General features: G+C 48.5%; 1 protein-coding gene across 1 annotated transcript in view; it reads left to right on the forward strand.

Moving 5' to 3' along the window:
- Positions 1-2,871: 2,871 nt before the first annotated feature.
- LOC144935162 (cytosolic purine 5'-nucleotidase-like) overlaps positions 2,872-22,561 on the forward strand; it is a 58,205-nt gene continuing 38,515 nt past the window's right edge. The window contains exons 1-3 of the mRNA XM_078861624.1: positions 2,872-3,023; positions 15,660-15,794; positions 19,734-19,807. Coding sequence (XP_078717750.1) covers positions 15,694-15,794; positions 19,734-19,807 — 175 coding nt within the window. The 5' untranslated portion in view covers positions 2,872-3,023; positions 15,660-15,693. The remainder of the gene's footprint in view (positions 3,024-15,659; positions 15,795-19,733; positions 19,808-22,561) is intronic.

Here is a 22,561-nt window from a genome sequence, read left to right on the forward strand (position 1 = left end):
CACCTGAAGACGATTGCTCGTGTTGCGATCGAAAAGTCGTGATTTTTATTATTATTTTATTATTTTTCTATCTGCGTGACTTTACCGAAAGACCCATAGAGTATGGCTTTAGAGAGTTGTATGAAATATCACAGTGGATAAGCCTTTGCAGGCATTAGTAAATGTGTAGATTTATTCACGTTGGTTGCGTAAGTTATTTGGCTCATGGGAGCAGGTTTTTTTTTTACGTTAAACAACTATGCAATTCTGGACTCCCATATTGTACGTTTATATATTTGGTAATGTGTTACTGGAAGTAACCTTTTAGTTTTCAGACTTTCTACATATTGTGCTTATGTAAACACTTTGGACTTTTAAATATGAAAACTATGGAGCTATCATTTTAAATAAACGGTCTTTGTCAATATGACAATACTACATCATGGGACCTCCTTTGCCAGTACTGCTCTAGAATTCATAATTACTCTTTCTCTAAATTCAACTGATCCAACATTTACCACATCTCTAGACTTTCCAGTCTTTTAACATATTAGTTTCTCAAAGTTTCTGCCATATGCAACACTACACCCCACACTAGATTATTCACGAGTCTCTTTTTCAACTGTCTGCTCATTTGCCTAGTTAGCAGCATTGTTCTTTCACTGAATTCCACTATTCCCATGACAATCCAGCCAGTAATCTTCTTCAAGAATATGCAATCTTCTGTCAGAATATTTCCAAATACAATCGTCTCAATTGTTCTCAATGATATCCATCCACAGTAATATATTCCCTTTGCCAATATTTACACGTGATTTTCATGACCTTTATTTTGGTGCTCTCATTCTCACTCCATAGGCTGTGTGCCCTGAATAAAGATACTAAACACCCGATTGGCTGGGAAAGGCATGGTTTCATAAAGGCTTTCGATAGGTCCTGAATAATTTGTGAAAATCGGAATTTTGTCCCAGTTTAAAATGTTCTGGCCCCATGCTCGACTCATGACATTGTAAAAGTGCTGGGCTGCCTGAGTAATGGGTCAGGTTGACAGAAGAGTACCCGGGGTCTATGGGCAGTAGGCAGGGCCAGCTTCAGACAGAGCAATAAGGCCACTGTCGGTGGGGCAAGTGGTCGAGTGGGCATGGTTATTGAGAGTGGGCATGGCTGCTGACAGAGGAAGGGAGGGGCTTCCAGCTTACCATGTGTCCTTCTTTGAATTAAAAGTTTACGGGAAGACGCGCCCTAATGTTACCAACATGGCACCACTCGTCTACATTAGAATTTTTGCTGTCGCTAACTATCTTGAAAAATATATTTTCACGGACTGAATCGTAGTAATTCTCACCGTTGCCAAGCACTGGCCCAAAGGGCCCAAAACGTTAAGTCTCCAGCAACGAAAAGCAGTATCAAAGTTCTTTCGGTAAAGTCACGTAGGTAGATATAAAATACGTGACTTTACTGAAAGAACCAAAGAGTACGGATTCCTGCAGTCACGAAAGCTTCAAATCAAGATTAGTATCAAAGTTGTAACCGATAAGAGTTCACACGTTTCTTGAATTGAGCAAGGTTATACAAGCTTGGGGAAAGAGATAATGGGAGGACATTCCAAAGTTGAGAATTGCAAGGTATAAAGGTAGACGTCGATCCATCCATCACCCATAACGACTGTTAAGGAAGGTGTTTTTTTGGGCTAGACACATGACTATAAAGGGATGATTGCCGATGAACGATACTGGTGGTGGATTTCCGACAAAGCAGAGAATACTTTCGCGAGACAACCACTGCGGAGATGAAGCAATGGGGTCAGCTCATGTTGCAGGAGTTATATGAATTCTGGCATCGAAGGACCATGACGGATGGCAAACCGTGTGGGGATGCCATCATCCAGCAGTGGATAGTCCACACCTGCTAATGATGAGGGGATGTGGTGGACCGTTTTGCATTTGTGTAACTAAACTGAATTATTGTATTTACCAGTAAAGGCCGCTGAGCTATATAGCTCTTTTTCAGAAGTCACCTGGCGTTAAAATGGCTTATCACGTGGGAAATTTTAAAAGCCAAATAATCTACCGTTAACGCATGTTTATCAAAGTGGAGGGAAAACCCAGAGAGCTTGTAGAAAAATCCACACGACCACGGGGAGAATATTCAAACTCCTAATATGTAACAGGCATCAGGGTCGGGATCTAACCCACGACCGTCTGCATACCAGGCAAGGGAGATACATCTCGCCACTGCGGCGACCAATTCACACGAACAGGAATTATGTTAACATATTATGCGCGTGGTGACAAGAGTTATGTCGACTTAACAGTCACATAAATAGGTTACTTCTAACACGTAGGCTTTCGCGACCAATAGCAACCATAAAATCTGTCTGCCGCCTGATGATGCCGGTTGTAATTACTGGAAAAACGTAGTACTCAGATTGTAAATGTTGTGGATTTGCTCTCCAACACAACGGTGTGCTGTACTAGTAACGAATTGGCATGTTCTGTTTACGTGACAAACCTTACTAATTGGCTGTGTCGGGTGGTGGCGGGTTTAACGACACATATGTACGCGATCTAACAAAAAAAAACCTGCATTATGGAGGTTACGTCTGTACAAAACGTAGAATTAAGTTCATGCTTACGCGAGGTGGAGATTGCTTTTTGTCCCATCACGTTTAGCCTCGTGTTGTGAAAAAGAAAATTAACTCCGAGGCTTGAGTAAAGTAAACCAAAACTTTACTGGACTGCAAGGAGGGAACACCATGCCAATAGCCAACTAAAAATAGTGGAGGCTCCGCTACATGGTGTTGGTGCCACGACGGGCATGTGTTTCACAAGTACAACACAAAATTCTGTCGACTCCGCAACGTTGAAACTGGCCCTGATGTCAGGCGGCGCATTGGAGCAGCGGTGCTCTGAGGGCGCTCGGTGACTCATCCCTCCCTGCCAGCCATCTCCCTGCCACCGAGAGAACGGTGGGCCGAGGAGAGTCAACAGGCAAGGATATTTAACCCAAGGCTGCGCGGCTGCACCCTACAGATATCATCCTCGGTACGTGTACGCAACTCCGAGAGGCTTTGTGTTACGTGTCTGCGTGGGCGTGTGTGTGTGTCGGTGTGGTTTTTAGTGCAGCCGTTTTACGGCGTATGCGGCAGCGGTTATTTTAAGGCCACGGACATTGCTATGCAGTGCTGCTGTGCTGGCGTGGACTGCGCCCCGGGCGTGTGATATCGGTCGTGCCGAAAAGCACACACAGGGGCGGAGTGGGGGGGGGCGGTCGAGATGCTTTTCCCTTTCGCGGGGTTGGGGAGGGGTCATTGCAGGGTCGTTTTGTCTCGTCGCTTCCCCACACCGGACACACATCCTCATCTCGGTCTCCGCTGACAACGTGCCTATCTCCCCATAGCTGCGGATCAGGCCCGTGCGGTCAATGATGATGATGACGACGACGCTGTGGGTGTTGGTGCGTTGAGCGCTTTGAACGCGCCGTGGCACGGTTTGTGGCGCTCGAACCAGTGAGCTGTCGCGCCGCAGAATGTTTGCGTGGCACATGGCACTTTAAGTTTATAGGATTTGAGTTGAAGTTGATCGCATGACATTTGTGAAATATTATGATTCAATCGAGTATTGATTTTATGTCTTTTTTTACATGTTGGTAAAAATGTTGATACAGAATTTGGAAAACACACATTTACGACGAAAATACAATATAAGGCCACTTTGAATACATTTTCGCCGAACTTCATTTACGACCTATCTTCCAACATTAGTCGTGACTGGGAATCTAACTAAATTTGTAGGGCTTGTGTGTGTATGTCGAATTTCTTTCGCACCGTACATAGCCAACCATACTAATCATAATACACTATGCTAGCCAACGTGTCACCACTTCACTGCTAAGTAATTTATATCTGTATTATATACATAAATCACTAAATGTAAGGTGGGTCCTTGGATTAAGAAATTCTAACAGCTGTAATTGCCATATTTTATAATCAGCGTGATTGCATGGCCTAAACCACATACAATTGTTTAATTAATATATCGATGGTGACTTCATAAGTAATATTTCCATTGGTCTTTAGCACTGTTGAATATAAATTAACAATGTTTATTTACAGCTTATTGAGTTGCACAACTACTATTAAGCACGTCTAAAGATAAAATAATAAATTAAATTAAATAATAGAATACGACGTTTCGATTGCAACACAAGCAATCATCATCAGGTATAATGAAATAGCGACATAATATCTAACCAGAAAACTATAGACAGACATATTAGCAGACAGATATCACAAGATACATACATAGCGAGATCAACACAGGTGACAGAGAGGGGAGATCGTCTCTGTGGGGTGGCCTTAGCAATCTTTGAAATACGTAATCAACCAGGCTATGCGTTAATTGTGTGTTGACCGACCATCTGTGTTGTATTACATTACATTTCGATATTTTACTAGGTTATTTAATTTTAGTGTGTCTTTCTCCTGATTTTCAGGCTTGCTTGCTGTGCCATCGTACTCGCAGCACCACGTTTTCTTTTGGACCACTCATTGATATGCTAATTTTTTCTAACCCCCCTCCCTCTCTCTGCCTCCGCCCCCCCTCTGTCTATTTAAGGCCACCCCACAGAGACGATCACCCCTCTCTGTCACCTGTGAAGTATTGGAAAATGACGGCAGGAAACTCCTTGACGGGAACACACTTCTTTTATTAAATCTTGACTTGTAACAATACAACGCGTGGCCTCTCTTCTTCACAATGCGCTTCTCTTGACTCTGGATTCTGTGCTGCTGGCTCTCTGTGCCTCGTGTAGACTCCGCGCCTCGGCTACACTCCTCTCTCGCCTCGTGTAGACTCTGCGCCTCTGCTACACTCTCCACTCGCCTCGTGTAGACTTTGCATCTCTCTCTCTGGCTACACCGTATGCATACTCGGCTCGTGTAGACCTTCCTCTCTCGCTGGCTACACCGTATGCATACTCGGCTCGTGTAGACCGTTCTCTCTCGCTGGCTACACACTATACATTACTCAGCTCGTGTAGACCGTTCTCTCTCGCTGGCTACACACTATACATTACTCAGCTCGTGTAGACCGTTCTCTCTCGCTGGCTACACACTATACATTACTCAGCTCGTGTAGACCGTTCTCTCTCGCTGGCTACACACTTATACCTTACTCTCCTCTACTCTCCATTACTCTCCTCTCCGGGCTCTATCTCTGCACCTTCCTCTTCATTCTTAGATGGTTCCACTTCTGCCCCTGCTCCTCTGTGCATCACCTTATATACCCCTTCTTCCCGGGAGACGGAGCGGATGCGGACCTCAACGTCGGCACCGCTCCTCAGTTACCCAATCCCCACGCGCTATCCCTACGATCCGGTTCCGCTCAGCGCGTGTTTCCACTCCCCGACCAATCACACCGCGCTGCTACCCGATCACTCCCTCTGGGCGCATCACCGGCACACAGCCAATCAGCAGCACTACCCCCACCCGCGCACTGACGCCTGCTCCTCCCCGTCAGCGCGCGTCACCACACACACACCCGTACATACGCGCTGGCACACGACATATACACCCAGCGCGTATCACCACTACATCACCCCCTCCCACATAGCTCGCAGCCGGCCCGGCTGCTAACAACAACCAACCGCGACGATAAAACGACAACCAACAAAAAAAAACCCCGTAACCCCCCGAGTGTGCCCCGTAACATAACACAACAACAACAACAACAAGAATAACTATGTACAGATTGACAATGAACCCGAAAAGTCAACAATAACACAATACGAGCAAATTCGAAACGAACGCGCCCCACGTCCCTGCGACTACACGCAGTGACGAGGCGCTCCAACTGCCCCGACTCCTCACGAGGCAGGTCATGCAAAGTAGCACGACCTGGCGCGAGTCCGTCTGGCTGGTCCATCGTATGGGGCGGGACACTGACGACCGTCCGGCGGTTCCGGCTGCTCCAGACGGCGCGGAACGGGCCTGAAAGGGCCGGCCCCGCCGCGGAGATCCGGCCGCCGGTGATCGGCAGCTGTCAGTTCCGAGACACCTGGGAGCAGATCAGGCGAAAATACGTGTGGATCAGGCAGAGACATTTCCCCTTCTGGGTCGCCGGTCACGTCACACGCCCGGCCATCACGACACAAGGGGAGGCCATATGGAGGCGAGAACGGTTTCAGTCGGGAGGGGTGAACGTACCACCGGCGCTTTCCCCACTTTATCTGAACGCACTGGGGCCGTGCAACGCGCACGACCTCCACGGGTCCCCTCCACGGTCTCAACAATTTAGGCGACGTAGCCAAGGGTGCCTGAGGGCAATGCAGCCAGGCCCTGTCACCTGGTTTCCATTCGTGCATGGACACCTTCCGTGCCCGCAACCGTTCATTAGCAATTTGGCGAGCCCGCGAATTAAGCCGCGCGGCCTCCCTCGCCTCTGTCAGCTTGTGAATATTAAACTTAACATGTTCTGCCAAATTAGAATTAGTTCGTGGAGCGGACAGGCCAAGTTGCGTTTCTATTGGCGGGTCAGCTTCCCGACCGTACATCAAATAGAATGGGGAAAACCCCGTAGCTGCATGGGGGGCCATTCTATACGCGGCAAGGACTCCCGGGACCTGCAGGTCCCAATCTACATGTGCCTCGCACACCTGCTGGCACAGCATGGAAGTCAAGGTTTTGTGGAGTCTCTCCACCATCCCGTCAGTCTGCGGGTGGTACGGGGAGGTACGCACCTTCTTGGTACCCAACAGATCGCACACCTCTTGCAACAATTTACTCGAAAAATTTTTACCTTGGTCGGTCAGCAGGCGTTCGGGAGCCCCCTTGTCCAGGACATAGCCCTGGACGAAGGCATCCGTCACAGCCGCTGCCGACTGGTTAGCGAGAGGCCACGCCATAGGCCATCGGGTAAAGTATTCGACCCCCACTAACAAATATTTATTCCCTCTCGGCGTGACTGGGAAGGGCCCCAAAATATCGAGTGCAACGAGCTCGTTGGTACGCGAGACCTGAATAGATTGCAGCGGTGGATTAGCTGCCACGGCCGGTGGTTTACGCCTGGCGCACTCAACGCACCCCTTCAGAATATGCACCACATCACTTCCCATTCCCGGCCAGTAATAGTCACGCTGAAGCAGGGCAAGCGTCTTGTTAACTCCCAAGTGCAAGAGGCGTTCGTGTGCCGCCAAGACAACCCTCCCCCTCACAGCGGAAGGCACCACGAGTGCGTTCCGCCGGGACAAACTGTCCCATTTCAATAACACGCCCCGCTCAAGTACATAGGAGCCGGTACGCTCCTGGTCCCCCTCGGGACCCCCAACCTTGCGGCGCAATGCTAGCAGCGAGCTGTCCGCCATCTGGAGGCGGCCCCATTCGCTGAGCGACAGCGAGAGCAGCGAGTCCCGACCCTGAGAGGCAGTGGAATCATCCCCGATCGGTGCGCCCGCTGTCGCAGCCAGTGCCCCCATCTCCCCCGCAAGCGTCGGTTTACAGCGCGCCGATCCCGACAAACACGCGCATTCATCACAAGGCAACAACCGCGACAAGCAATCGGCATTCGTGTGTCGCAACCCCTTACGGTACGTAGTCGTAAACTGATAGTCCTGGAGGACTTCCAACCAACGCGACAACTGGCCCGAGGGCTGGGCGACCCTCAATGAATACTGTAGCGCCGCGTGGTCCGTTCTGACTGTAAAGTGACGACCATAAAGATATGGCCTAAACTGCTGCACAAAAAAAACAATGGCAAGCAGCTCGCGACGGGTGACACAGTAGCGCTGCTCCGCCGGAGACAACACCCTACTACCGTAGGCGACAACTCTTTCGACACCCCCAACGACTTGGGATAGCACCCCCCCAATGCCCGTGTTGCTAGCATCCGTGTCCAGCAAAAAGGGACTGGCAAAATCGGGATAACACAAGGGTGGGGCACCCACCAAGGCGTCCCGGAGGGAGCGAAACGCGGCCTCCTCCTCCGGTCCCCATTTGAACTTCACTCCCTTCGCCGTTAGAGCGTGCAAGGGTTTTGCAATAGTGGCGAAGTGCTCAACGAACCGCCGATAATAAGAAGCAAACCCGATGAAACTACGCACGTCGGAAACGGACGTAGGTGTCGGCCACGAACCGACACAATCCGTCTTCGCGGGATCGGTGGAGATCCCCGAAGAATCGACAATGTGACCCAAGTATCTAACGGACCTACGAAGGAGGTGACATTTGGCCGGTTTAAATTTCAACTTAGCCGATCGCATTCGCAAGAACACCCCTCTCAATCGCCGGAGGTGTTCCTCAAACGTTTTACTGAAAACAATGACATCGTCCATATAAATCAAGCATGTATCCCACTGCAAGCCCGACAAAACCAGCTCCATAAGTCGCTGAAACGTCGCTGGAGAGGAGTGAAGTCCCATGGGTAACCGGTTAAACTGGAACAGCCCCCCTGGAGTCCGAAATGCTGTCTTAGGTTTCGACTCTTCGTCGAGCGGCAACTGCCAAAACCCCGATAACAAATCAAGAGTCGAAAAATATCGCGCACCAGACAATGCATCGAGGGACTCATCCATCCTGGGGAGCGGATACGCGTCAGCCACAGAGATCTTATTCAGGCGACGGAAATCAACGCAGAATCGCAGGGACCCGTCCTGCTTCTTAACCAGCACAATAGGCGCTCCCCACGGGCTAGAGGAGGGCGAAATAATATCGGCTTCTAGCATATCGTTAACAGCCGACTGAACATGTTCCTTCTCCACGGGACTCAGTCGGAAGGGATTTAGCCTGACCGGCGCCGCATCGCCCGTTTCAATGTGATGGTGCAACAAATCCGTGCACCCAATGTCATACTTATGTTTACTGAATACATCAGAGAATTCAATGAGCAACTCGCGCAGCGCACCCAACTGCGCCGCCGACAAATCGTCCGAGGCGGCACATAACGAATGGACCCACTCAAGGTCTTCCCTTGGCTCAACGTTCCGCGCGGGGCTCGAGCCCACCTGCGCAACCAACCCATCATCCCCAGGGACCTGCGCCGCGTGAGCCAGCACGGTGCCCTGCGGAATGACAGCTGGTCGCGACCCCGCGTTCAAAACCATCACAAACGGATCCCTGTCAGCCCGCACCAAAGTGTGAGCCACCGATAAATCAAGACCCCCGACAGCCTTGTTAGAAGGACCCAAAAGCATACTCTGTCCCGAAGCCTCCCTCACCCATGGTTTCCGCAACCGGAGGGGAATCAACATCTGTGAACCCGGGGGCACTTGCACTGTCTGCGTCGCCACCGCTTGTATCGTAGCGCACGCCGTCCGAATGTCAGTAGGGCCCGTCAAAAATGAAATCCGGCGACCCGATGGCAGTTCAATGCATCGTTGATCGATAAGAATTTTAATGGGCATTTTAGCCAAAAAGTCAGTGCCCAAAAGACACGGAACTGCCAAAGAAGACGAAACGAAAACGGGTCCCGACAATTTGATATCTCCAATGCAAATGGACGCCCTAACCTGACCGATAATGCCCAACGATCCCCCATTAGCGGCGTAAAATGGCACATCCACTGGAAGCAGCGGACGACATTGGACCGGAAGAATATTATAAATGAGGTCCGATATAATAGTTGCCGATGCCCCCGTGTCCACTAACACCCTAATCTCAACCCCATCAATAGATCCCGTAACAACGGACGAACCCGCCGAAGCAGCCACAATTCTATGCCCCAATTCCGCCCATTCAATGTCTCCCTGGTCCCGGCCGAACCCCCCCCGCCGAACCGAATCCCCGAACCTTAACCGGCCCTCCTCCGCCGCAACGCGGCGTCCCATGTGTGCCGAATAAACAGGCCGAGCGTGTGAGGTGCCGCGACTTGCCGGGGATTGTAGAGATGACTTGGGCTCTCGGTCGTCGTCCAGCCGAGCTCCCATGGCGCGCTGCCGCGGAGCGCGGCACCCGGACGCCACGTGGCCCCGGAGGCCGCAGTTATAGCACGTGACGAGGGTCGGAGTAGATCTTGGTTGCTCCGACTTTCGGCCCGATCGCAGAGGCGACCGGGCCCCCGGCCTCCAGTCCCCTGGTCGTCCCGTGGCGAACGCCTCCTCTCGTGGGCTGACGACTTGGGGTTCGGCGACCACCAAACCCGGGGCTGCGACGACAGCAGCGTTGCAACCAACGCCTTGCTTCCGTTGTAGGGCCTCGTGCGCTTGAATACTCGTGGCGACTCTCAAAGAAGAAATATCAATCTCGTCAGCTGTGTTGATAGGGACCCCCAGGTCCTGCGCCAACTTGAGCAGCTGCTCCAAAACCATCGCGTCTTGGCCCTCCTCGTCCATCCGAGGGAACGCAGCATCAGCAAGAGCCAGCAACGCCGTGCGATAGGCCAGCGCGGTCTCCGTGGCCGCTTTCCGTCTTGCGTAGAACTGATGGCGGCACGTAGAGGGAGGCCCGTAGACCCTGGCCAACAAACCCAGCGCATCCTTCAGCGTGGAGCGGTCCGACTTCCGTGCAGCCCTGAAGGCCGCGAGCGCATCGTCGTCCAGCATGGCGGGCAATGCCCGCAGCGCCGTAGCATCGGACCACGCTGACATCTCTTGATGCGCCAAAAACCTTCGCTGAAATTGGCCCCAGTCTCCGCCTTCCGCCTTGAAGGCTGACAACGTGGGCAGGCGCTGCTGAAAAATGAAGTCATCCGCCTCGTGGTTCCTCTCCGCCTGTCCGTCGGTGTCTAAGATGGCGGCTCCAGCAGCAGACGTAAGATGGCGGACCCCCTCGCGCGCTGATGACGTCGATGCGCGCGCTTGGGAACCCACCACCACGTGGCGCTCGCCGTTCCCGCCAAAAGTAGGCCCAGGCGCAATGGCGGGAATCCCCCATTCGTTTTGGCGGGAATCTGCGGGACGACCTTGTAAAATGTCCCCCACCGTCCCCGCTCCTCCCGACGAGCTGATCTCCGCCAAGATGGACGCGGCGGCGAGCAGCAGCTCCGCCAGTCGGGAGTGCGCCTCACGAAGCCCGGCGTCTGTCCCCGGTCGCTCGGCCGGCGCCGTCGACGGACCCTGCAGCGTGGGCAAGTCCTCTTCCTCACCCCCCGCCACCAGCGGCCCCGAGTCGTCCAGGTCTTCCTCGCGGTCAATCCCGTGGGTCCTACGGGTCTTCCTCGTCTCCATACTTGGAAGCCCGTTTCACTTCTGACGCCAGATGAAGTATTGGAAAATGACGGCAGGAAACTCCTTGACGGGAACACACTTCTTTTATTAAATCTTGACTTGTAACAATACAACGCGTGGCCTCTCTTCTTCACAATGCGCTTCTCTTGACTCTGGATTCTGTGCTGCTGGCTCTCTGTGCCTCGTGTAGACTCCGCGCCTCGGCTACACTCCTCTCTCGCCTCGTGTAGACTCTGCGCCTCTGCTACACTCTCCACTCGCCTCGTGTAGACTTTGCATCTCTCTCTCTGGCTACACCGTATGCATACTCGGCTCGTGTAGACCTTCCTCTCTCGCTGGCTACACCGTATGCATACTCGGCTCGTGTAGACCGTTCTCTCTCGCTGGCTACACACTATACATTACTCAGCTCGTGTAGACCGTTCTCTCTCGCTGGCTACACACTATACATTACTCAGCTCGTGTAGACCGTTCTCTCTCGCTGGCTACACACTATACATTACTCAGCTCGTGTAGACCGTTCTCTCTCGCTGGCTACACACTTATACCTTACTCTCCTCTACTCTCCATTACTCTCCTCTCCGGGCTCTATCTCTGCACCTTCCTCTTCATTCTTAGATGGTTCCACTTCTGCCCCTGCTCCTCTGTGCATCACCTTATATACCCCTTCTTCCCGGGAGACGGAGCGGATGCGGACCTCAACGTCGGCACCGCTCCTCAGTTACCCAATCCCCACGCGCTATCCCTACGATCCGGTTCCGCTCAGCGCGTGTTTCCACTCCCCGACCAATCACACCGCGCTGCTACCCGATCACTCCCTCTGGGCGCGTCACCGGCACACAGCCAATCAGCAGCACTACCCCCACCCGCGCACTGACGCCTGCTCCTCCCCGTCAGCGCGCGTCACCACACACACACCCGTACATACGCGCTGGCACACGACATATACACCCAGCGCGTATCACCACTACACCTGTGTTGCTCTCGCTATGTATGTATCTTGTGATATCTGTCTGCTAATATGTCTGTCTATAGTTTTCTGGTTAGATATTATGTCGCTATTTCATTATACCTGATGATGATTGCTTGTGTTGCAATCGAAACGTCGTATTCTATTATTTAATTTAATTTATTATTTTATCTTTAGACGTGACTTAACCGAAAGAACCAAATAATAATTCCTGCAGTCACGAAAGTTCTAAAATTAAGATTACTATTAAGCATTCTGAACTTGCATGTGTGGTTTTTTACAACCATCTTCAAGCATTACCATCACGTGATGGCCTTGTGTCCTCTGGGAAGAGTAACACCTAGCATACAGCCACTGCTCAAACACAAGTATATTTTAAGCGACGTGTGTGGCATTTAAACGACATGCCAGGAGAGACCGTTAAAATTGTAAATTATTTTATGACTTTATTTCTCCAATCCAACTTTTAACAAACATCGTCTCATGTGGCTGTAAATTATTTTGGCGAATACACGTCTCCTTGTTAGACTCGTTTGAAATGTGTTACTCTTTCATGAAATCTCAGTGTTACTTACGGTTTTGTCAATGTTTTTGTATTCATATTTCAATATATATTGTTGAGGCATTGATTTGAAAGAACTTGAATGACTGCATCAATTTCTCCTGAGTCAAATGCATTTTTTATATTCCCCAAATGCTAGGCATAACAGTACAGTATTTTATATTCATGAGTGCTTTCCAGAACTTATTTTAATACAAGATTGTGGTTGTGCGGGGGCACCTATGGTGCCCCCCAACAACCACAGCGTGCGGCGGCCCCCAACAGGCTGGTCAAGTAAATCGTTATGATCCACTCGCACAGCGTGCGGTGGGCCTTCATCCAGCAGTGGATTTAAGCACCCCAAAAACTACAGTACTAATGTACTGAGAACCGTGTGCATTGTTTTCAGATTTAATTCTTGAAGAACTCACCTTCAACTACTTTTTACCTCATGGCTTGAGAGACGAACGGATGTACGGCTGATAGTGAATTATGATAAAAACAAACTAAAAAAGAACGCGAACAGCTTCGCTGTACTTAAGGACTTTTAATAAGTGGAATAAGAGCGGCTTTACGCGGCTTTCACTTAAAACTTTCACTCTACACACCTTGTTTGGCGATCCCGCGATGTCACTTTAATATGAATGAATGAAAATGTATCTAAACTGTAGTTGTGATATTGACATCAACTTCTAAGAGCTATCACTTATTAATCAGTGAAAGAACCGTTAGGATTATTTGGAAGCTCTTAAGGGGTCTTAGGTTTCAAGTTTCATTGATTAGGTATAGCCCTGTGAGCCAATGCTGCTCTTGAGTTGGGTGCAACCTCAACAAACAAAATATGAACACAGAACATCTTAAAGCGACGGAGCGCACCCCGGGAGTGCGAGCCTCAGGCGGCCATCAGTGGAGAGCACGGGGCTCCCTCAGGGCAGCAGTGGAGAGAGCACGGCTCTGCCTCAGGGCAGCAGTGGAGAGAGTGCGGCTCTGCCTCAGGGCAGCAGTGGAGAGAGCACGGCTCTGCCTCAGGGCAGCAGTGGACAGAGCACGGCTGTGCCTCAGGGCAGCAGTGGAGAGAACGCGTCTGGCACCATCACGGCAGCAGTGGAGACAGCGCGGCTCTTCCTCAAGCCAGCAGTGGAGAGCACGGGGGTCCCTCAGGGCAACAGTGGACGGAGCATGGCTCCGCCTCACTGTTACTCACCCGTCTCCCTCAGGGCAGCAGCGGACCGAGCACGGCTCTGCCTCAGGGCAGCAGTGGAGATAGCGCGGCTCTCTCGCAGGCCAGCAGTGGAGAGAGCGCGGCTCTGCCCCAGGGCAGCAGTAGAGATAGCGCGGCTCTCCCCCAGGCCAGCAGTGGAGAGAGCATGGCTCTGCCTCACTCTCACTCGTCTCCTCACTTTCACTCACTCGTCTCTTGCTCGCGGTCACGTGACGCACTTCAACCAATCCGGGGGTGTACATGTTTGGGAGGGGCGCACCGTTGGTTGGCTGGTTGCTCTCGGTCACGTTACGCACTTCAGCCAATCCGTGCCGCGTTAGTCACAGAGTCACAGAATGACAGACCTGGGTGTTTATATATTAGTATGGTCAATTATTGAGAATAATTTCCTTAAACCTGGCTTGGTCAATGCATTATATTTTTAAGTTTACTAGATTTGTTTTCTCTTTCATTTGTACCTGATGATGATTGCTTGTGTTGCAATTGAAACGTTGTATGCTATTATTTACTTTTTTATTTTCTCTTTCTATATGACTTTACCTAAAGAACCAAAGAGTATAATAATATTATAATATTTTACATTTATTTGTAAGGCGCCTTCCACTAATGTCTCAAGGTGCCCGAGACATAAACAAATTACATTCCAGCTCTCAATATTTAAATATCGGGTAACATTTTTACGTGATAATCTCATAGCATAGTGTATATGTAGTGCTTGAGACACGCGTCACGCGCTGGGTCGGTATGCGCGCACGTGGCGGACAGTGAGGGCGAATGAGGACACGGGGCGCTGATTGGCTGGCCGTTGTTGTTGCCCAAATTAAGGTGGCGTGATAGTTAAGGGGGCTGCAGGTGGCCGGGGGTAATTAAGGATGCAGGGCGCTGATTGGACGAGAGGGGCTGTTGTCCGAGATTGGCGCCTGCGTGTCTGGAAAAACAACACCACGTGGCATCTGGGGGCGTCGCGGGGGATGATCTAATTAATTAGGGGTAATTGGTTCAGAGATAAAGTGTGAGATGGTGGAGTGAAACGGGAGTTGGTGCCTGGAACGAGAGACGAACGGATGGAGAGACGGAGCAGCAGATAGAGTGAGTACAGCATAGGGTAGCAGTGGATAGAGTGAGTACAGTGTAGGGTAGCAGCGGAGTAACGAAGCATCAGAGGAGAGAGACGACAGAGAGTCGACGGAGGAGCAGAGGGGAGCGAGCGAGGCCAGCGGAGCGCAGCGAGCGAGCGGAGGAACATTGAGTGGTGTTGACGGAGAGTTGTGGGTTGGAGTGTACGGAGGAACATTGAGCGGTGTTGACGGGAGAAATGTGGAGCTATATAATTGAATAAAGAACCGAGGAAATACACGAAGCTGTCGTGTCGGTACGAGCACTACATATATACAACTGGCACCTCTATTGCTTAAAGATAAATGTGCCACTCGAATAATTTTTCAGAAGTCCTGTGAAACATCTTTTTTTACAGCAATTCTCTTTTTTACAGAATAAATTAGGGGGGGGGGGTGGGAAAGACCAAATATTTAAAGCATGTAAATTAACAAATATGAAGAGTGCGACAATTTGTATGCACGAAGAAATATATTTAGTTAATATGACATAACATATGTGTAATTGAATAAAGGATGACACATATGAATGTCGTGAATAAACAAACACAGGTCGATGGCTTTAGATTTTCTAATCTAGTTCTGACAGTGGTGATGGAGATGCTGCCTAACTATGCTTGTGACAAAAACGTGACTTGTGCCCATCTAGTAAACACGTGGTCTCGCTCCCCCAAGGCCTTACCCAGAAGTGGAAAGCAACCTCATCGCCATGGCGTCCTGGTGCGAAAACATCAAACAGCAGCAGAACCCTTCTGTGAGCGTCGACGGGATGACGCCAGCTCGCAAGTACAAACGGGAGGCGTGCCACCGGTGAGAGTGCTCCAGGTCCCTGTCGAGAATTAATTCACACAAGAGGGCACAGCTAAAGAATCTGCGTTCGTGATTGTGGTGACCTTTTGACGGCACGATCCAACACAAGGACAAACCTTCCAACTTCTTTACCTTAGTATGAACATCTAAGGAACCGAGGATACACTGGTGGATGTTGAAATATTATTACAGTGCAATTACACAGGCGTAGTGGTGTATTCACACGGACACTTTTAGCTTTTCTCCTGTGTCACTTTATTACTTCGCATCCCATGTGGATGCTCCTCGCACTAACACAACGCGTCCTTGCTCCGAACTCCCTCTCTCTGTACTCTGCTAGCCTCTCACTTAATACTCTGCTAGCCTGCCACTCTTCTCTCACACCTCCACTCTCGTCCTTGCCCCCAGCGGGGGATCAGCCAACACCGCTGGGGAGGACGAGGTGTGGAGGGCAAGGTCCCAGGCTTCTTCTCCCCGGCTCTTGTCCTCTTCGTTCCTTCAGCTCCAACCAACAACCACCCCGTGTTGCTCTGCACAAACCCTTATATCCCCCTCCTCATTAAGGGTCCTCAGTTACCCCCATTTGTAGCTGGCGCCTCAGCGGCACCTCCTGCACGTGATCTCTCTCTCTCTCTCTTATCATCTCCATCTCTCGCCTCTCCGGCGTCGACCCCGTGTTCCCACGCTCGTACCTGCCTGTCCCCAAATGCACCCACTTAATTACTGCTTCTCCCCCTAATTGTTGGCGCCTCTCTAGCGGCTACGCCATGTCTTGACGCTTGCACCTGCTCGCCCTAAAATGCACCCGCTGTTTGCAAACCCCGCGCCTCACGCCACTACCCAGGTATGCATCAATAAAGATATATTATTTTATTGCAATAGCACGATTTGACTTTTAGTGCTCATTTCGTTGATAAGTGTTATGAAATTAAAGTTCGCATGCCCTCTAGATAAAGAAAAATGTTGTTTGCTTTTTAAAAAAAATCTATGCAAAGAGCAGAAAATTTCCATCAAATCCTGCACAGAAGTGTGCTCCTACAACATTGTAATTTTGAAACGTAAAAAGCAACACATTTCATTATTTATAACCTAGACATGGGTATGTTTTTTGTGGACCTTTAGAGTTGTTTTCTTTTTGTATAACATGTGGCTGAGTAAATTATTAAATGAAATAAAAATGGGATGACGTAAATGTATTTCTTTTTTACAGGATATGAGTATTGGAGTGGCTGAAGTGAACCCCCTAACCTCTTGCGAAGGAGGATGGTGTTATGATGATGATGACGACAATGTAGTGCATACGATTTGTTTTTGTGCAAATATTTAATAAACATTATAATATCATTCGCTTGTGACCAAATCACTCAGAATTCACGTGATCTTGTCAGATCTCAGGAGCTAAGCCAGGTTTATTACTGGATAGTTATTGGATCGGCGACCACCGTACAGCATGGTGAAGTATGGTCAAAGAAACCCCCATTACCCGCACAGTGTGGGAAGGTCATCATCTAGTAGTGTATCGACAAAGGGCTGAGGATAGTATGATATAATGGTTTGTATTTGGGTTATACATGAGTTCTTACTAAATTGTGATCACAGGTATATTTCCGTGCAGAAACATTATTTGAGCCAGAGTATTTAAGTGTTGTCCAAATCTTGAATAAGCTGCTTAAATCAGTTTCTTACCCTCCACATTAACTTATTTTCTCAGTGTTTGCCTGTTTGACTCCTGACCAGTGTACGTTTCATTGATATATTTACGTTTAAACAAAAGATTATGGTGACCATAAAAAGAAAGCTACACTCAGGTTTATCTGCCAGAGTGCACAACCTCCAAACATGCAGTGGATCGTACCAATGTCACCATCGTCTCTATCGCCAGGGATTGATCAAGCCCTCCTGATAACACGCACAGTATCAGCAACTCTACCCTGTGGCTTACTCGTCATCGGCAAAGGACACACATTTGTTGGAAATATTACCAATTGCGCTCGGGTGCTGTACTCAGTCAGTTATCTTTCCATTCCTGAACGCATCGTCACGAGTTGGCAACGTTTGGGTTATCTTCAAAGTTCAACACAAAACTCGTCATATTGCATTGGCAGTGGTGTACAATCATAAATAACACATACTCAACACTTTCGTCAAGAACAAACGTATACATATGTAGTGAGTTTAACCGAGTCGCAGACGTACTTCTTGGAGGCAACACATTTATTAAAACCAACACACGGGGTTTATACCCCTTAACAAGATAGCACCCTATCTATGGTGGTGGACCACCAGGCTAACTGCACTAATTACACTGGAAGTAGCTACGACGGACCGGACCCTAGCTTGGGTCCAGGTCCACGTGTTGGTCACTCTTGTAGGACGTAGATTCTTCAGGATGAACAACAGCAGCCGGTCCCTCTGGGGGACCTGGCTTTTGTCCTCTGTGGCGTGGCTGGCCCCGCCCTTAGCCACGCCCACCTTCCAGAACCCTCGAGCAGGATCTCGACCCTGACACGTGACCACCCCTAGCCCCCACCTGGGGGCACCTGTGTAGACTTGACCGGTCACGTGTCCTTCGGGGTCAACCAGAGTGCCATGGCCCTTAGTAACGCCCATTCCCATGGCCGACACTCTCACACCCTATCCTATAGGGGTCGGCACTGCACGCAGAGCGTGGTGCCATCCAGCTCCGTCAGTCAGCGCTCACCGAGCCCCTCTAGGGCCGGTACTGCACCCACATCCAAGTGGTGTCAGCAATGTCGATACATCGCATGCCGTGCCTCTCTAGAGCCGGCAATACACAGTGACATCCGCGATGTCACTACACACATGTATAATACTGAATGTATTTGTTTGGCCTTTGCACCCCCCCCCCCCCACCAAAAACATATCCACATATATAATTGGTAAAGTTTTTGGGCAAGGGCCATGAACCAAACATGTCTCACCTTTTATATAGGGGCCGTCCATAAATGACATCACGCACCTGGAGGGGGGGGGGGTCAGACATTTGTGACGATGTGTAACGAAGGCGGGGGGGCGGTTTGAGAAATGTGACGTCACATGAAAATGCGCAACTTTAAATAAATATAGACAATACGTTCTAATTGATTAAATTTACTTTTTAATAAATGTTTTCTCCTACAATATCAGAGTGCAGCGCCACATTAAATACGCACTACAATGAGAATAGTTTAAAGCGATTTGAAGCATGTTTTATTTTGGGGGGGGTGCAGAGCTTTGTGACGTCATATTTGAGGGGGGGTCTGACTTTTTGTGACGCCATGTGACGAAGGGGGGGGGGTCAAACATAGTCCAAAATCGCGTGACGTCATTTATGGACGGCCTCATACTGTGTGTGTGTATATATGTGTGATTTCCTCTTTAGCACAGAGTTATGATAATTTTGTTGAGCATTTTGTTAAGCAGATGAATTGTCTTTTGGGACGAGTATGCATTATCCACGTATGTACAAACATAAACACTGGAATTTAGTTTTTTTCTTGGCGTCTAATATATCCAAAAGCATAATTAAAAGTATATTTACTTGTTAAAAGTATTGATTATTGTTTGATACATGCAGATCTTCTATCCCTAGTCATATCTGTTTTCCAATTTGGTTTACAGCCGTTTCTCAATTCACCGCCAAATCAAGGCCTACACAAATGCCACGTCGATCAATCACGGGGAAGGTCAGTGTGGGCTGGTGCAGTGGTGCCCAAGGCTGATTCAAATATCACTCACCACTAATGATAGCCCTGGCTGGGAATTCGAACTTTGGGTACTATATAACTGCAGCACCAACAGTAAACCAAATCTCACAAGAGAATACCCACTCATAGGTCTGCACGGATGGGTTCCTGAACTTAAATATATGATAACTAAGTGTGGTAGGTTTAATTTTATAGTTCTAAACCTACTTATTCTCTGCTTATCCTTTTGCAGGATTTTTGTGAATCGTAGTTTAGCAGTGGAGAGGATACGATGTTTTGGTTTGGAAATGGACTACACACTGGCAGGTAAGCAAAACATGCACGTGGTATGCAGTATACATTTTGACTTAAAAACTTTTGTGACTGCAGGAATTCATATTCTTGGTTCTTTTTGTAAAGTCACGTAGATAGAAAATATAAATAAAATAAAAATTAAAAATAAATTAAAAATAAAAGCAAAAAAATACCACGACGTTCTTCATCCGGTGGAGAGAAAACGGGGGGCAAGCCTCCAAATGCAATTGCTTATAAAGGCTTTCAGAGTGAGCAAAGCTGTGTTGCGTAAACAGCATGGGTAGCAGCAAAGCATCACAAGTACAAGTAAAGTGAGTGAGTTAGACAATGGGGGGAGGGAGGGGGCAGAGACAGGGGGAGAAGCCCACCGCATTAAAACAATGATCAGCCACGGCCGAGGTATTGGTCCTACGATGTTTCAGATCTGCCTCGTGTTCTCAGACCGTGTTCGTGAACACAAGGCAGATCTGGCTGATCATTGTTTTAATGCGGTGGGCTCACACGATATTGATTGATCTCAGACTAAGGTACTTTGCAAACCCACTGGCTATCAACAAAGATTTGTTCATGAAGCCATCCATATATACAGACACAGACACAATTTCAACTGAGAAGATGGGTACAAACTAGGCAATAATTGGAAGGACGTTATCAACCAGTTTAAGTCATAACTGGCTGTGATGTTCCCATCCTGCCCACCTTCCGATGTTAGTTGTTATTTTCGACTCTCCGATTTTAAATTAACAGGTTAAATTTCTCACACCAACACAGCCACCTTCGCGCGCTGTACCTCGACGTGGCGTGGCTTTGTGATCTTCTATTAACCTGCTAATCTCTCACATTAACATGCTAATCTCTCACATTAACATAGCCGCCTCAGCTCGCTCGCCGTGGAGGCCGCTCACCGATGTTACATTAACATGCTAATTTTCACCTGGCAGCCCTTTAATTGCTGGAAACCCACCGCCAATCGCGGTCGCTGCCCATCACTTACATTAACATTAGTTGCTCCACCCATGCTGCTGATATTTTGGCTACGTCCATTTAAAACCTTTATAAACAGTTTGCCTTTAGAAGCTAACAACCTTTTCCTGATGATGACCACTTGTGATGCGATCGAAACGTCGTAGTTTTTTGTATTTTCTTTGAACCTATCGACGTAACTTTACCGAAAGACCCAAAGAATATTTAAGTCACCTTTCTAACTCACTATTGGAGACTCAGATCCTTTACAAAAGGGCAAACGGCTGTGTAAATATGAACATGATGTTTCAAATCTTTTTTCTCTTTCATGCTACAATGAATGCAAATGTGTTTCAATCATTTATACGGGTCACTCTAGTTTGTTTTCATCACACCATTCACCTTTCACCCAATTGAGCATAGCTCATGGTGTGATGAATAGCAGCATTGTCTTAAATCATTGATAGCCACGTTACTGCGTCCAAATTAGAAACAGTTCAAATGTAAATGAATTTAGGGTATTGGACATAGCCACTGGTGGCAGTAACACATGTGATGTCCAAACGATGTCATAGCCAATTGCATTGGCTCAAGTTCAAAATGCACAGTCGAGGTTTCCTCGACAATCAATACTGTGATGTACTTTAAATGTTTTTTGTTTTACCAGGTAAGGCCCACTGAGCTACATAGCTCTTTTTCAGAAGCGACCTGGCTATCACGAATAATATCTCAACGAAGTGGCCTATATCAGCCAGATACTCTAAACGCATGTTGCTGCATGTGGAGGAAAAATCCGGAGGACCCATAGAAAAATCCACCCGACCACGGTTAGAGGCTGATAAGCTGAAGCATTGATCGGCCATCCTAATCGTGCAGGAGTGCTTTCACGGGACGGTGGTTTATCGTTATACGTGCGTACGGCTTCCGTGCTCAGAATGAGGGCCTCCCCTTAGCTGATGCCGCACAAGATCAGTTCAAGAGGTGGCATAGTACAGGCTGCTTATCAGAAGTGTGTCAATGTACTGGGTTGTGAGGCGGGTACCTGATATGTCGCTGGCACCCGTGGTTCACAGATGACTTTATCACACTTATTGTTCGTGGGAGTGCCCAATCAAGTGGCAGGTCAAACGTCACCTTTGCACAACTTTATGCTTGGCACCTTTACCCTGCTGCACTAAAGTGTTAAAAAGTACTCTGCTCATGGTCTGGAATTAGCCCTTTGCACTCATGTCTGGATGTGGGTTCATGTTAAAGAACACGTGGACAAGTCCACTTGTTCCTGGATGCTTCTTGTATCACTCATTTAATATTGGTTAATAATTTTCTCACGTTTCCTGCAGTTGCATGTAGACCCTTTAGCCGATCACGCATGCACCATGTGGGCAGTTGCATGATAAGTAAGGAGGAATATTCAGTGCTTGTTACAATAGCTTTCTGGAAGTGACCTGCAAGTCCAATATAATGGTTGCTCTTTTAAACATATGCATTCTTTCTGCAAGAATATGTGGTGGAAAATATTAACTTCTGAAGATGAGAACATAAATAAGCTCCCAGTTTAGAGAAATACTTGATTAACATTCTCAATGAGTAATTTACAGTAAATATTTTTTTTTATCTAATTACGAATTAACAAAAAACACGCACATGAAGAAAGTATACAGTATTGTGACATTTCATTTGGATTGGAAAAATCGTCAAGATAATTACAGAAAGCAGTCCTTAATTTCCCTTGTGGACTTCTCACCGTATTTAAGTGCTTTGCGGTTGAACATATTGTACACTGATAATTATTTTTTACCACCT

This window comes from Lampetra fluviatilis, chromosome 12, assembly GCF_964198595.1.
Source record: "Lampetra fluviatilis chromosome 12, kcLamFluv1.1, whole genome shotgun sequence".
Classification (NCBI taxonomy): Eukaryota; Metazoa; Chordata; class Hyperoartia; order Petromyzontiformes; family Petromyzontidae; genus Lampetra; species Lampetra fluviatilis.